This window comes from Ambystoma mexicanum, chromosome 11 (assembly GCF_040938575.1).
Source record: "Ambystoma mexicanum isolate Mex_15411 chromosome 11, UKY_AmexF1_1, whole genome shotgun sequence".
NCBI lineage: Eukaryota > Metazoa > Chordata > Amphibia > Caudata > Ambystomatidae > Ambystoma > Ambystoma mexicanum.
This window is the reverse complement of record NC_090934.1, coordinates 933,571,338-933,587,313: the sequence shown is the minus strand read 5'-3', so window position 1 is coordinate 933,587,313 and position 15,976 is coordinate 933,571,338. Positions and strand designations below refer to the sequence as shown.

Sequence of the window (15,976 nt, the reverse complement as noted above, 5' to 3'; positions counted from 1 at the left end):
TTGCCTGAAGAGAGGGAGTCTATAGCCTCCGAGAACTCCTCAGGGGTGAATGGATTCTCGAGGGATCCAATGGTATCGGGAGAAAGGACCGAAAGGGGAAGTTTATCAAGATAAGCATCAATTTCTGCCGTAGTGGCGTTGTCTGAGTGTGCATATAGGGATTGATAGAAGGAGAGGAATTCGGCATTGACATCTCCAGGCGAGGTGGCCAGGGATCCGTCAGGTCTCTCAACTCCAGGAATAGGTGGGGCACCAAACTCACGGCGGAGAAGTCTAGCTAGGAGACGGCTAGGGCGCTCACCCTCCCCATACCTCCTCGCCCCCCCGGGATTATCAAGAAACCTCAGCTCGCAGTCCGCGAGCGCACGAAAGGTGTCCAATTCCGTGCCAATTAACGCAAGGATTTCAGGGGTTGGGTCTAGAGTATACTGGACCTCCAGCGCAGATAATGTGGCCTCACTCTCGGCGATTTCCCTACGAATAGTTTTGAGGATACCGTTTTCCTTGGAAAGGGCAATGCCTCTGATGTAGACCTTAAAGGACTCCCAGAGAGTGGCCTGTGAAGACACGGAGTTGGTGTTGATCTCGAAGAACTCCTCGATCGCCGACTCCATCTCCGAGCTAAAGACCGGATTGAGGAGAGAAAGTGGCTTCATTTTCCAATGTCTGGTTTGGTCCCGGTCTGGGCCCCAACATAGGGTGACAGTCACTGGGGAGTGATCAGAGAGGGTCCTGGGGAGGATTGCCATACCAGATACGCTCCTTAATGACCATCAGAAAACAACCATCTGTCGATCCGGGAAAAGGAATCGTGAACCGAGGAATAAAAGGAATAAGAGCGGGAGTCGGGGTAGAGGAGCCTCCATGCGTCAAACAGGGCCAAGCGGGGAAGGGAAGAAAGTGTAGTATATGCAGCTCTGGAGAGTTGGCGGGGTCTGGAACCAGATCTGTCAAGATCCACGTCGAGTATCGTGTTGAAATCACCTCCCCAGAGAATCGGTATCAGGGGGAAGCCATCTAAGAGAGTTATAAGGTGTGTGTAAAATTCGGGGTCGTCAATGTTGGGACCGTAGATATTTAGCAGGACAACTTCCCTATTCTGTAGGGTACCATGGAGTAGCACGTATCTGCCCAGGGGATCAATTACCATAGCAATGGGGATGAATCTAAGGCTCCTGTGAATAAGGGTCATAACCCCGCGGCTCTGGGTAAAGTAGGTGGTAAAGTACCTCTGGGGACCCCATGTTTTAGCACATTTTTCACAATACTCTGCGCATGCATGCGTCTCCTGAAGAAACAGGATTTTAGTCCTGTGTCGCTCGGCCTGAAGTTGTAGTAGCCTAATTTTCTTGTAATTACCCAGCCCCCGTACATTCCAGCTCATAAATGTCAAAGTTTCCTCACTCAACACTCCAGGGGTATCCATAGAGGAATACGGGTGGATGGAAATGTGCCCCCCATGGACGGTGCCCAGTGTGGTCAGATCTGTAACGCCAACGGGACCATGGTGTTTCGAACTCTACCTTCTCTGCGAATACCAAGCTTTTTTCAACGTATAACCCCGTTCCCTCCTCACCCTCCCACATCCCTCCCCCAAACAGAGGGATGATCACCCCATAGCCAAACAACCAGAACCAAAACAATGGCATCGACGCCTGGGGGGCCTGCGAACTGGCCTGGCGGCGATGCTCCGAACCATGAGGCAATTTTAGGATAAACATAATGCCCGACAATAATATCCATTCCCACCCAGGGGAAGACCCATGGGGGTAGGGGCGGGCATGGTCAACAGATAATGAACCAATATAGCGGGATTGTAAGAAGTACATTCCCGATCAACTGGACCGAGATAGTGTATGGGCTCAGCCACAGAAACTGAGAGAGTGCCCAAGTGACATAGGAGCACCTGGAAGGGGAGACTGAGCAAAGGAGAGCCCAGAAGCGAGCGGGGGAGCCCAGGGCGAGAACAGACAGCCTAACAGGGGACTGTCGACTGTACATCGCAGCCGCCCGGGAGGGCTACAACGGTGCACAATCGGCTAGTGGGCTATGGGCGGCCAGCAGGGTCTCCCAATGAAGGTGATCGCCTGGAACGTCAATATCTCAATCAATACAATGGTGGTGGATAAATAGCATTAGAAGTAGTGTAGTTCGAAAAGACAGTGAACACTGGGACCAAGAGGCTTCAACTGACCCCCCGGGCGATCAAGAGAGCAAAGAGTGCATGTAGCGAGTACCTGGAGCACATCGATGGGGGATCAGACCGCACCAACGACAGCCCAGCCGCCCGGCCATACTGTGATATGTAAGTGAGTCAGGGAACAGTAACAACAGCGAGAGACAGCAGAGACAACAACATTATTTGTTACAGGTGTGACCGAGTCGCCTCATGGGAGCCACATCAGGTAATGCCAGAATGTCATAAGTCCAGATAAGTTCTGAGGCAGGATATAACGGCATCCATTCAACAATTAGCCTAAGCTGTGGCGAGCCAATGACTCATCACGTGGCCCGATGCAATAGGGAGGGAGGCCCTGATGGTGCCTGTTACGAGTACACTTCAGCCGGGAAAGTGTTCATCTATGAACCTGGAGGCCTCCTCAGGCAGCGTGAAGAAGTACACACGGTTTGCATGCTCGATACGCAGTTTGGCGGGATATAACATGGCATATTTAACCTGGAATTCGCATAGTCTCCTCTTCACCGCCAGGAAGGTCTTGTGTTCACGCTGAACCGCCACCGAAAAATCCGGATATAGGTGGATCCTGGCTGCGCCCAAGAGAAGGTCCCTTTTGGCCCTCTCCGCCCTGAGGAGGGCATCACGGTCGCGAAAATTTAAGACCCTGGCTATGATCGGGCGTGGAGGTGCTCCAGGTTTGGGTTTCGCCGTGAGTGCATGGTGGGCCCTCTCGATCGCAAACTGTGGGGAGAGTTTTGGGGAGTCCAGAAGTCGGAGTAGCATGCCCTCCACGTACTCTTCCATGGGTTCTTGTATACCATCCTCAGGCACCCCAACAATGCGGAGGTTGTTGCGCCTCGAGCGAGACTCCTCGTTCTTCTTCTCCACCTCAGTAACGTGGGCGGATAGCGTGGAGACCTCCGCACGGAGATAACCCAGGCCGTCCTCGGCGGTGCTCACCCGTGCCTCAATCTCGGCAACACGACCATCAGTTCTCTCCATATGTGCCTTAATAGAGGATATCGTGCCGTTCATGTCATCCAGTTTACTATGAATTGTGGTGAACCCCTCCCGGATGAACTCCATCATTTTCTGGGAGTCGGATGGTTCCAGCGCCAATGAAGGGGAAGGTTCCTGTGCAGATGTCTCCGTCCCGGGGCCTCCCGAGGGCTTTGTGAAAATATTGATAGAGGATTGCTTCTTGCCGGTTCCTGTCGACATGTTGCCGGTGGGATGAACTTAAGTCCGGGAGACCAAAACAGGGGAGTGGATAGGGCCCCAAGGGGAGGCACCAGGATCGACGCAGGCGGCGTACGAGCGGAGGCTGAGCCGAGCACCAGGAAGGAATATGGTGTCTCCGTTGGGGGGCCTCCCGGGCCAGCCAGTCTATGTAGGAGCCAGTGAACAGCAAGCGGTCCCAAGAAATTCTGTAGGGGGTCAGGGCCCCAGAAGCAATGACCAGCAGGAGAGGCAGAAGGAGCCGGAGTCTTGGGTGTTGATGTACTGAGGTAGTGGAGGGGTACACCACTGTATGAGGCAACAAGACAGTTGGCACTCGGTGGAGGTCGACGAGGGCAATTGGAGGGGCCCGGAACCCTGGAACAACCGTAGCAATAGGCCCAACAGACGGGTGGTTCGGTGGGAGACAGTTGAGGTTGTCTCCGTATCAGTATAGAAGGTAGTCAAACCATCTGCCACAGCCAGAAGGCTTAAGGAGGAACTGGCCACAAGGTCCCGGAGGGGGGGTCCCCCGTTGGGGTCAGGATGGAGCTGGTGGTTGGGGGAGAGACCCACCGGGGGAGACTCCGAGCTGGCACACCAGCTCCAGCGGTTTCCAGGGGAGAAGGAATGGGGCTGCCGCGACCAGCCAGGCCCGCGTGCAATGCCCACAGTCAGCCACGAGGGCAGGGGTCCAGTGCGGAATGAAGGGCACCCCAGGACCCACCAGGTAACGAGGGGGATCAAGCCTCACCCAGGGCTTCCGAAGTCCAGGAGGAGGAGGGCAGGGTCCGCTGTAGTGTGGCGGGCGTAGAGGAGAACGGGCCGGGACCACTCACCACTGGGAGCCGGATCGATGTGTACTCGATCTCCGGTCAGCACACCGCCCAGGACGGGGCAGCGGAGCAGGTCGCTCTGGGATCCAATGTAGGTCTCGGCATAAGTGAGGAGGAAGAGGTCGCGGTGCAGGCCGGCCCCCTCTGGAGTAAGCCGCGCAGGGCGAGTGGAGCGCACCTCCCCCCACAGCAGGGCGCAAGCCGCGGGACTCGGGCGGGATCACCTGGAGCCGAGAGCAGGGCCGGAAGGCACCAGCCGCCGCACCTCTCACAGGGGGCTGTAACTCCGCAGCAGGAGCGTCCCAGCGGGCGGAATTCGCGTGGTGGACTCCCGGTCCCGCCAGCAATCCCCGTTATGGGTCGGCTATACGCAGTGCCGGGGCAAACAGGAGAATTTTCGGATAGAAAGTGCCAAACGGGACGGAGCTGGGAATCAGGCAGCCATCTTCGCTTAGCGCAACAGAGCCCCCCCGAGGGCCTCGTTTTTGAACAATTGAGCAACATTTTTCATTTGAGATATTTGTTAATTTTGCAACTCAAGAGACATTTCGAACTCTGGGGGTTGAAGGTCAGAAACAAGCCACCACTAATTCCCAGGGGGAAGTAACACTTAACTCTGCCATAGTTTCGGATCCTTCTTTCTATCTTCTTTTCCATTGAGTAGCATAGTGTTAGGTTAGCTCAGGTTTGGGATGAAGGACTGACTTTAGTTGTGAGACATCCTAATGAGCACTTTTTGTTATTTATAGAATGGGGAACTCAGAGAACTCTAGAAGTAGGGGCTACAACAGGTTTTCTTTATTTTCTTCAATAAAATAGTGCTGAACTTTGCCTTGTGTCTGCCTCCTCTGTCTGACCTACCGGAGTTGTCACTTTTAATATGGATATTCTCAATTGAGGATTATGTTTTTAAAGAATATTCGTGTTCAGTTTTTCAAGAATGGATATTAACTCAATGTACTTATTTATTTGTGTTGATGCAATTTTTTCGTTGGGATGATGAAATGTGTGTTTTATCCAATTGTTTTCAATGTATTTACAGGCCTGCGTATTTTTTTATCAAGATTCTTTTAATGCTGTATGTTTTATGGATTATACTATCCATCCGAAATAAGCATAATCAATCACAATTTATTTTTTCACGGGTGGGTCAAGTTGCGCGGAAACATTTTTCTGCAAGTTTAATGTGGGGACGGGCTATTTCTGCAAGATGGCTGTGAAAACTGAATTTCCGATGGATCCTGCGGGATACTACATGTCCCAGAGTTGTGCCTCCCACTGCAAACCCCTATGTTCAATAACTGAGCAAAATAATGCACAAGACAATGAATGAAGGAGAAATACCAACCTCTGGAAGATCCCAGGCGACAAAGTCCAGATTGAAGACTGGCGTCTCATCATTCACACCAAGGACTTCCACAATTACTGTAAGCGTTTGTACCTTGGGATTTGACAGCAGGTGGAAGGAAATAACAAAAAGAAGAGCGTTAGACAAATCCTACTCACATAGTGGAGCAGCTGTGCAAGTGAAGCCAATCAATCGCAGCCCTTCAGAGAGGGACAATGCCGTGTAATAGATACAAAGCAGCCATGTAGGTGAAGACGCGCAGTCACCTGACTTTATTTGGGACATTACCTTGGCCCACGATTTAGATTTGCATGTGTGAATGTTTGACATGTGTGCAAGTTAGTAGATAGAATGGGCTACCCGTTGTTATTTCAGTCAAAGTCTGTGAACATTTAGGGGTCATTCCTGCAGCTACTTAATAGTCCAATATGCCCATGCTTAGACATGCCAATTTAGGGTTCATGTTGTTCATTTCCTTTGAGCTAGTCTTGCACATTTCAGCTACTTGCTTTGATTTTGGCATGTTCGGGTTGGCTACACTTAATACTTGTGACTATTTATGGTACCGCAGGCTGGCTACACATGCATAGTGAAAAGGTGCAGCAGACCCACATATTAACTCCAATAGGAAACCACTCAATTTAAGAGAATTTGACTGCAGGATTAGGTTACATGTCTATGAAGAAATATTTTATGAGGAATTAACATATATCAAATCTTTTATAACTAAACATTTGATGAAGAATGCACTTTTTTTGGGGGGGGGGGCTTACCCCAAACACCCGTTTCCCACCCCCAAAAACCCAGGCCAACCGTTTCCCAAAATATATATGTTAATTTTTTATAAAATATTCGATATAAAGACTGCATACCCAGGATTATTGTGCTTGGAAATAAAGGCATTGATGGATGTTTCCAAATGTTTTGCTGAGATTTTTCTCCCTTAAATGTTAATAGCGGATCCCATAAACTTTTTCACTGCCCTTAAAATGTTTCTGTACGCCCTATTTAAGATATGAAAAAGCCGGTAAGATAGCTCAGCGGGTTGAGCGCTCGCTGCTGTGATCTGAGCATGACCTGCAGGTTGCAGGTTCGAATCCCGGCAAGGCCAACTCAGCCTTTCATCCTTCCAAGGTCTATAAATGAGTACCAATTTCGGTTGGGTGATATTGCAAGTAAATATGTGCTCTGTGAAGTGCTTTGGAATAAGGCGCTATATAAATAACATCATTATCATCATTATGAAAAAAAATGAATGACGTTCTGATTGATTATTTCCATTTGAGATGGATGCAGTTTCTTGAGAATCTCGATACATCTTTCCTCAAGGCCCGTGCACTATGCACCGTGCAGATGGCTCTAAGTGGGCCCCTCACTGTTGCCTGAAAATAATGGAGATTGCCCGGAAGTAGAGTGAAGTGACCCGATTCTGCCCCCAACCATCAAGCGTGCTGCTGATTTCCGCTGTGCCAGTAGCCCAATAAATGCTGGGAGTGGTTCAGGTAGACTGGAAAATGTGAGTGCCCATATCATGAAATGAGGAATGGCAGTGGGAGGCCAGAAACCACAAGCTGGACACGCCATCCTTTACCCTTCTAGTGAATTAATCAGCCTCCACTCCAGAACTATTTATTTATTGTTTATTTTACTTATTGCTTGTTAGGCGCTTTTACAGGAAATACAATTCAGTTCCAAAGCGCCCACAGCGCAGCAGGGAGGGGACAGGGGGTAGCAGGACAATAAAATACAAAAAATACAGAGGGGAAAAGGACGGCCGAACCTACTATGCCTTGTGAGTATTCAGAACGTGCGAGTGCAGGAAGGAAGAGGGCAGTGGGGTAGGTGCTGAGGTGTGTGCTATAAGAGTGCTGCAGGCTCACTTCATGTGTATATGTCTACAATCCTGCAGTAGCGCTTGAGGCAGCCTATGCCCGCTTTCAATACCTCAAATACAATTAAATGAACAAAGGCACTTACAGGAACACCGTTTCGCTCACAGCTCAGCCTCAGTACTATTGCTTGTGTAGTCTGTGTGGAGGAAAATCAGACAACAGTAAGTAGACATAATACACATACTCAAGACATATTTTTGAAGACCAGAGTGCCATTCTCTGTGCAAAACTAACAATCAGCAACCTCTTCAAAAGTAACTGAAAAAACACTCTTCATAGATTTGGGAAGTGCGTCCCTTAATACCCAATTTATTTGTAAAGTCTGGGTTAAAGCACCATTGCTGGATATGGAGCTAACTTCACTCCCCAGTAATGATCTCTGCAAAGACATTTAATCATGTTCCATTTGCACAACAAGGTAGTTAAATAAAATATTAATTTCACATGCCCATCTGGTTAAAAGAAGGAGACTGCTCTTTAAGGAAAACTGGGAGACTTCCAATCAGGCTGGTGTCTCTGCTTGGTCACTAGGGCTCGGGAGGGCCTATTGGCCCATGCAGGCCTAGGCATGTGAGCCATACCTAGCCCTCCTGATATGGGCACTCATCCTTAAGACTCTATATATCCATAAATGCCAGGGTGCCACTATTGCTCAAGTATTTTTGGTTTTGGCACATTTTTCTGGCAAAGCTACCAAAATATGTCCAAAGCCATTTGCCAAAGCTGTCTAGATGTGATGCATGCTAATTTCCAAATTCTTACTAGATGTGGTGCGTGAATAAATCCACATTTCTATCTAAATGTGGGACAGGCCAACACTAATGATCCGATCATGATGCGATGCAAGCTCGCCTTCAAAAATTCCATCGGAATGCGGCACTGCTAGACTCCTGTCTAGATGCGACGCAAGCTAATATTCCAGATGCGACCCAAACCTATATTCACAGTGCTTTCTCAATGTGGCCCTGGTTAATATTCACAGTTCTAGCTGAATGTGACATTGGCTAGTATTCACAATCCTGTCTAGATGTGACACAAGCTAATATTCACAGTTCTATCTAAATGCAGTGCTGGCTAATATTTGCAGGTCTACCTGAATGTGGCACTGGCTAATCTTCACAGTTCTAGCTGAATGTGGCGCTGGCAAATAATCACAGTTCTATATGGATGTGGCTTTGGCTAGTAATCATAGTTCTATCTGAATGTGGCTTTGGCTAGTATTCACAATTCTGTGTAGATACGACGCAAGCTAATATTCACAGTTCTATCTGAATGTGGCATTGGCTAGTATTCACAAACCTGTCCAGATGCGACACAAGCCAATATTCACAGTTCTAGCTGAATGTGGCATTGGCTAGTATTCACAATCATGTCTAGATGCACGCAAGCCAAAATTCACAGTCCTATCTGAATGTGGCATTGGCTAGTATTTACAATCCTGTTTAGATGCACGCAAGCAAAATTCACAGTCCTATCTGAATGTGGCATTGGCTAGTATTTACAATCCTGTCTAGATGCACGCAAGCCAAAATTCACAGTCCTATCTGAATGTGGCATTGACTAGTATTCACAATCCTGTCTAGATGTGATACAAGCTAATATTCACATTTCTATCTGAATGTGGCATTGGCTAGTATTCACAATCCTGTCTAGATGTGACACAAGCTAATATTCACAGTTCTATCTGAATGCAACACAAGCCAATATTCACAGTTCTAGCTGAATGTGACATTGGCTAGTATTCACAATCCTGTCTAGATGTGACACAAGCTAATATTCACAGTTCTATCTAAATGCAGTGCTGGCTAATATTTGCAGGTCTACCTGAATGTGGCACTGGCTAATCTTCACAGTTCTAGCTGAATGTGGCGCTGGCAAATAATCACAGTTCTATATGGATGTGGCTTTGGCTAGTAATCATAGTTCTATCTGAATGTGGCTTTGGCTAGTATTCACAATTCTGTGTAGATACGACGCAAGCTAATATTCACAGTTCTATCTGAATGTGGCATTGGCTAGTATTCACAAACCTGTCCAGATGCGACACAAGCCAATATTCACAGTTCTAGCTGAATGTGGCATTGGCTAGTATTCACAATCCTGTCTAGATGCACGCAAGCCAAAATTCACAGTCCTATCTGAATGTGGCATTGGCTAGTATTTACAATCCTGTCTAGATGCACGCAAGCCAAAATTCACAGTCCTATCTGAATGTGGCATTGGCTAGTATTTACAATCCTGTCTAGATGCACGCAAGCCAAAATTCACAGTCCTATCTGAATGTGGCATTGACTAGTATTCACAATCCTGTCTAGATGTGACACAAGCTAATATTCACATTTCTATCTGAATGTGGCATTGGCTAGTATTCACAATCCTGTCTAGATGTGACACAAGCTAATATTCACAGTTCTATCTGAATGCAACACAAGCCAATATTCACAGTTCTAGCTGAATGTGGCATTGGTGAGTATTCACAATCCTGTCTAGATGCACGCAAGCTAATATTCACAGTTCTATCTGAATGTGGCATTGGCTAGTATTCACAGTCCTGTCTAGATGTGACACAAGCTAATGTTCACAGTTCTATTTGAATGCGGCGCAGGCTAATATTCACAGGTCTATCTGAATGTGGCACTGGCTAATATTCAGAGTTCTAGCTGAATGTGGCACTGGCAAATATTCACAGTTCTATCTGAATGCGGCTTTGGCTAGTAATCATAGTTCTATGTGAATGCGGCTTTGGCTAGTATTCACAATCCTGTCTAGATACGACGCAAGCTAATATTCACAGTTCTATCTGAATGTGGCATTGGCTAGTATTCACAATCCTGTCCAGATGTGACACAAGCCAATATTCACAGTTCTAGCTGAATGTGGCATTGGCTAGTATTCACAATCCTGTCTAGATGTACGCAAGCCAAAATTCACAGTCCTATCTGAATGTGGCATTGGCTAGTATTCACAATCCTGTCTAGATGTGACACAAGCTAATATTCATAGTTCTATCTGAATGTAACATTGGCTAGTATTCACAATCCATTCTAGATGTGACACGAGCTAATATTCACAGTTCTATCTGAATGCGGCGCTGGCTAATATTCACAGGTCTATCTGAATGTGGCACTGGCTAATATTCACAGTTCTAGCTGAATGTGGCACTGGCAAATATTCACAGTTCTATCTGAATGTGGCTTTGGCTAGTAATCATAGTTCTATCTGAGTGTGGCTTTGGCTAGTATTCACAATCCTGTCTAGATGTGACACAAGCTAATATTCACAGTTCTATCTGAATGCAGCGCTGGCTAATATTCACAGGTCTATCTAAATGTGGCACTGGCTAATATTCACAGTTCTAGCTGAATGTGGCACTGGCAAATATTCACAGTTCTATCTGAATGTGGCTTTGGCTAGTAATCATAGTTCTATCTGAGTGTGGCTTTGGCTAGTATTCACAATCCTGTCTAGATGTGACACGAGCTAATATTCACAGTTCTATCTGAATGCGGCGCTGGCTAATATTCACAGGTCTATCTGAATGTGGCACTGGCTAATATTCACAGTTGTAGCTGAATGTGGCACTGGCAAATATTCACAGTTCTATCTGAATGTGGCTTTGGCTAGTAATCATAGTTCTATCCGAATGTGGCTTTGGCTAGTATTCACAATCCTGTCCAGATGCGACACAAGCCAATATTCACAGTTCTAGCTGAATGTGGCATTGGCTAGTATTCACAATCCTGTCTAGATGCATGCAAGCCAAAATTCACAGTTCTATCTGAATGTGGCATTGGCTAGTATTCAGAATCCTGTCTAGATGTGACACAAGCTAATATTCACAGTTCTATCTGAATGTGGCATTGCCTAGTATTCACAATCCTGTCCAGATATGACACAAGCTAATATTCACAGTTCTATCTGAATGCGGCACTGGATAATATTCACAGTTCTAGCTGAATGTGGCACTGGCAAATATTCACAGTTCTATCTGAATGCGGCTTTGGCTAGTAATCATCGTTCTATCTGAATGTGGCTTTGGCTAGTATTCACAATCCTGTCTAGATATGACTCAAGCTAATATTGACAGTTCTATCTGAATGTGGCATTGCCTAGTATTCACAATCCTGTCCGGATGTGACGCAAGCCAAAATTCACAGTCCTATCTGAATGTGGAATTGGCTAGTATTCACAATCATGTCTAGATGTGACACAAGCTAATATTCACAGTTCTATCTGAATGTGGCATTGGCTAGTATTCACAATCCAGTCTAGATGTGAGACAAATTAATATTCACAGTTCTATCTGAATGCGACGCTGGCTAATATTCACAGGTCTATCTGAATGTGGCACTGGCTAATATTCACAGGTCTATCTGAATGTGGCACTGGCAAATATTCACAGTTCTATCTGGATGTGGCTTTGGCTAGTAATCATAGTTCTATTTGAATGTGGCTTTGGCTAGTATTCACAATCCTGTCTAGATGCGACGCAAGCCAATATTCACAGTTCTATCTGAATGTGGCATTGCCTAGTATTTACAATCCTGTCTGAATGTGAATATTCACAGGTCTATCTGAATGTGGCACTGGCTAATATCCACAGTTCTATCTGAATGTGGCTTTGGCTAGTAATCATAGTTCTACCTGAATGTGGCTTTGGCTAGTATGCACAATCCCGTTTAGATGCGATGCAAGCTAAAATTCACAGTTCTATCTGAATGAAGCACTGGCTAATATTCACGTTTCTATTTGAATGTGGCACTGGCAGGGCCGTCATTTGGGGTTTTCTAGGGGTCGCAGCTGCAATCCCTGGGTCACAGTTTGCAACCCATGGGGACTCCCTTGCCACCCCAATGATTTTAAAGGAAAAAAAAGAACATCTTTAAAAAAAGAAAAAAGAAGAAAACCAGAAGCTCCTGGTGTAGTGGGGACCCCAGCAGCACACGCGGTGCAGGGGCCCGACCACACCAGGTATGGGTGGTCCCCTGCCCAGTCCTCACCCATCAGGGTGAAGGCGGAGCCAGGGACGTGCTCAGTTGGGGTTGGAATTGGAGCTGACTGTGCCATGTGTCATGTCATGTTCTCCCCCAACCCCTTCTCCCTCGGCTTCCGAGCAGCTCACATACAGGAACCAGGAAGGTCTTGCAGCTTCCTGGTCCCTTTTTGTGACCAGCATGGAGGAGCCAAGGGTGGCGTGGAAGGACGGACAGAAGCTGCAAGAAAAAGATAAGAAGACCTTTTTAAAAGAAATATGTGTATTTTGCTGCATGTGTGAAGTGCGTGTGTATGTGAATGGTGGGTGAATGAGAAGTGATGTGAGTGGGTGTGTACCTGTGTAGGAAATGCAATGAGTGGATGTAAGAGAAGGTGCGAGTGAGCCACTGGTGGATGAATGAGGATGAAGGTAGTGGTGTGTTTTTGAATTTTCTGGGTGGATGTGTGTGTGCCTGTGTAGAGAATGCAATGAGTGAATATAAGTGTATGTGCAAGTGACTGGTGGGTGAATGAGCATGAAGGTTATGGTGTGTTTTTAAATGTTCTGGGTGGCTCTGTGCCTGTGCAGAGAATGCAATGAGTGGATGTAAGAGAAGGTGTGAGTGAGTGACTGGTGGGTGAATGAGTATGAAGGTGATGGTGTGTTTTGAATGTTCAGGGTGACTGTGTGCCTGAGTAGAGAGTGCAATGAGTGGATGAAAGAGAAGTTGTTAGTGAGTGACTGGTGGGTGAATGGGTATGAAGGTGATGGTGTGTTTTTAATGTTGTGGGTGGGTGTGTGCTTGTGTAGAGAATGCAATGAGTGGATAATGATATGATATGATAAGATAGTTTATTTATATAGCACCTATACACAATGTGTTTCAAAGCGCTGCACGGCAAGGGAGGGAACACTGGAAAATGCAATGACCGTCTTAACGGCCATGAACAACAAGAGTGTGAAATTAACTATCGTACTCGACCTGACGACATTTCAGATAGTGCAAGAGCTAAAACACAGATAGGAAGGAAATGGGAAAGGAAATGGGAAACAGACAGGCGACTACCGTACTAGGCCTGACAACATCTCTGGTAGAGCCGGAGATTAAAAGAGGTGAGGGAGGGGCGAGGAGAAAGGAGGGAGAGGAACAAAACAAGTGACTATCGTACTAGGCCTGATGATATTTGAGATAGTGCTGGGGGGGGACGAGCAAGGGAGGGGGAGGAGACAAACATTTGTTGCTATCATACTAGGTCCAGGGACAATTCTGATAAAGTAAGTATAAGATGTAAAAGAAGATGTGGGTGAGTGACTGGTGGGTGAATGTGTTTGAAGGTGATGGTGTGTTTTTGAATATTCTGGATGGGTGTGTGCCTGTGTAGAGAATGCAATGAGTGGATGTAAGAGAAGGTGTGAGTGAGTGAGTGAGTGAGTGAGTGAGTGAGTGACTGACTGACTGTTGGGTGAATGAGTATGAAGGTGATGGTGTGTTTTTGAATGTTCTGGATGGGTGTGTGCCTGTGTAGAGAATTCAGCGAGTGGATGTAATTGAAGGTGCAAGTGACTGGTGGGTGAATGAGTAAGAAGGTGATGGTGTGTTTTTGAATGTTGTGGGTGGCTGTGTGCATGTGTTGAGAATGCAATGAGTGGATAATGACATGATATGATATAATAGTTCATTTATATAGCACGTATACACTATGTGTTTCAAAGCGCTGCACGGCAAGGGAGGGAACAGGGGAAAATACAATGACATTTTACAGGCCATGAACAACAAGAATGTGAAATTAACTATCATACTCGGCCTGACGACATTTCAGGTAGTACACGAGCTAAAACACAGATAGAAAGGAAATGGGAAAGGTAATGGGAAACAGACAGGCGACTACCGTACTAGGCCTGACAACATTTCTGGTAGACCCGGTGATTAATAAGAGGTGAGGGAGGGAGAGGACAAAGGAGGGAGAGGAACAAAACAAGCGACTATCGTACTAGGCCTGACGACATTTGAGATAGTGCTGGGGGGGGGCGAGCAAGGGAGGGGGAGGAGACAAACATTTGTTGCTATCATACTAGGTCCAGGGACAATTCTGATAGAGTAAGTATAAGATGTAAAAGAAGATGTGGGTGAGTGACTGGTGGGTGAATGTGGTTGAAGGTGATCGTGTGTTTTTGAATGTTGTGGGTGGCTGTGTGCCTGTGTAAAGAATGCAATGAGTGGATGTAAGATAATGTGTGAGTGACTGGTGGGTGAATGAGTATGAAGGTGGTGCTGTGTCTTTGAATGTTGTGGGTGGGTGTGTGTCTGTGTAGAGAATGCAATGAGGGGTAGTAAGAGAAGGTGCAAGTGACTGGTGGCTGAATGAGTATGAATGCAGTAATGTGTTTGAATGTTGTGTTGTGTGCCTGAGTGGTGAATGCAGTGTGAATTAATGTGAGAAGGGATGTATGGGTGAGTGACCGGTAGGTGAAGGGGGATCTATGTGTGCATGTGTGTGTAAGGCCCTGGGAGACTGGGGATCACTAGAGCTTTTTTGACACATCATTTATTGGCTTTGCATGTTTTACTGGTATTTCCGAGCAGAGCCGAGTTCATGAGTGACATTACCTGGCTAGACTGGCACTTTGGTACTGTCAGTCTAGCCATTGCTTACTGTGGTATGACATTTATAACTCAGCATATTTTAAAAAAGGTAGCATGATAAGTAGTGTTACCTTGCTAGACTAATGTTTTGGCGTAGCAACCTGTATATTTTTTTACCTTAGCATGACTTTTAATTAACTGAGCATCTATGATGAATCTGGCAGTTCGCAACCCCTCGGGACTCCATTGCGACCCCAATGATTTTAAAGAATTTTTTTGAAAAATCTTTAAAATAAAAAAGGAATCCAGTAGCTCCTGGTGGAGTGGGGACCCTTGCAGCACCTGTGGTGTGGGGGCCCCCACCACTCCAGTCTGGGGAGTCCCCGGCGCAGTCCTCACCCATCAGGGCAAAGGCTAAGCCAGGGACACGCTCAGTTGGGGTTGGAGTTTTTTGGCACAAAACCACATGAGGTTTGAATGCTGTCACTGCTGAATCAGCCTTTTATCCTACTGTGATCAATATACTGAGTGCTGTTGAGTTGGATAACACATGGGCACTGGTAACAGCTGGCCTCTCTAATGTCATATATGTAGGCTTTTCTGGAACTAAGCCTGTGGAAGCATGCACTTCTCACCTATGGGGCCAATATGGCAGGTGGGTTTTTGGTGTCCATAAATACCAAATTAACTGGACCTGTAGTGGACTGCAACAAGATATCCCGAAACCTTGCCTCAGCAGAGTTAAGCTGTCAGAAGACATTGTCATGTAGACTGGTGCTCACCTCCAGAATAAAGTCCATGGACCAGGAGAGTCAATGTGTCATAACAGGACTCAGAAGGACAGGGTCTGGCTCCGGATGTTCTCTCAAGTCATCTAGATGATAGGAGCCGCAGTAGTGAGACTGAACAGCGGCAAAATCGAGGCCCTGCAGTCTTTTTCCAAT

The 15,976-nt window shown here is 46.7% G+C and overlaps 1 protein-coding gene across 5 annotated transcripts in view; it reads right to left on the bottom strand.

Moving 5' to 3' along the window:
* The window catches only part of CDHR5 (cadherin related family member 5), a 317,423-nt gene that overhangs the window by 220,067 nt on the left and 81,380 nt on the right, over positions 1–15,976 (bottom strand). For all 5 annotated transcript variants that reach the window (XM_069624043.1, XM_069624044.1, XM_069624045.1 and 2 more), the window contains exons 3-4: positions 7,559–7,609; positions 5,582–5,674 (exon numbers count right to left, since the gene is read on the bottom strand). In XM_069624043.1, coding sequence (XP_069480144.1) covers positions 5,582–5,674; positions 7,559–7,609 — 144 coding nt within the window. The remainder of the gene's footprint in view (positions 1–5,581; positions 5,675–7,558; positions 7,610–15,976) is intronic.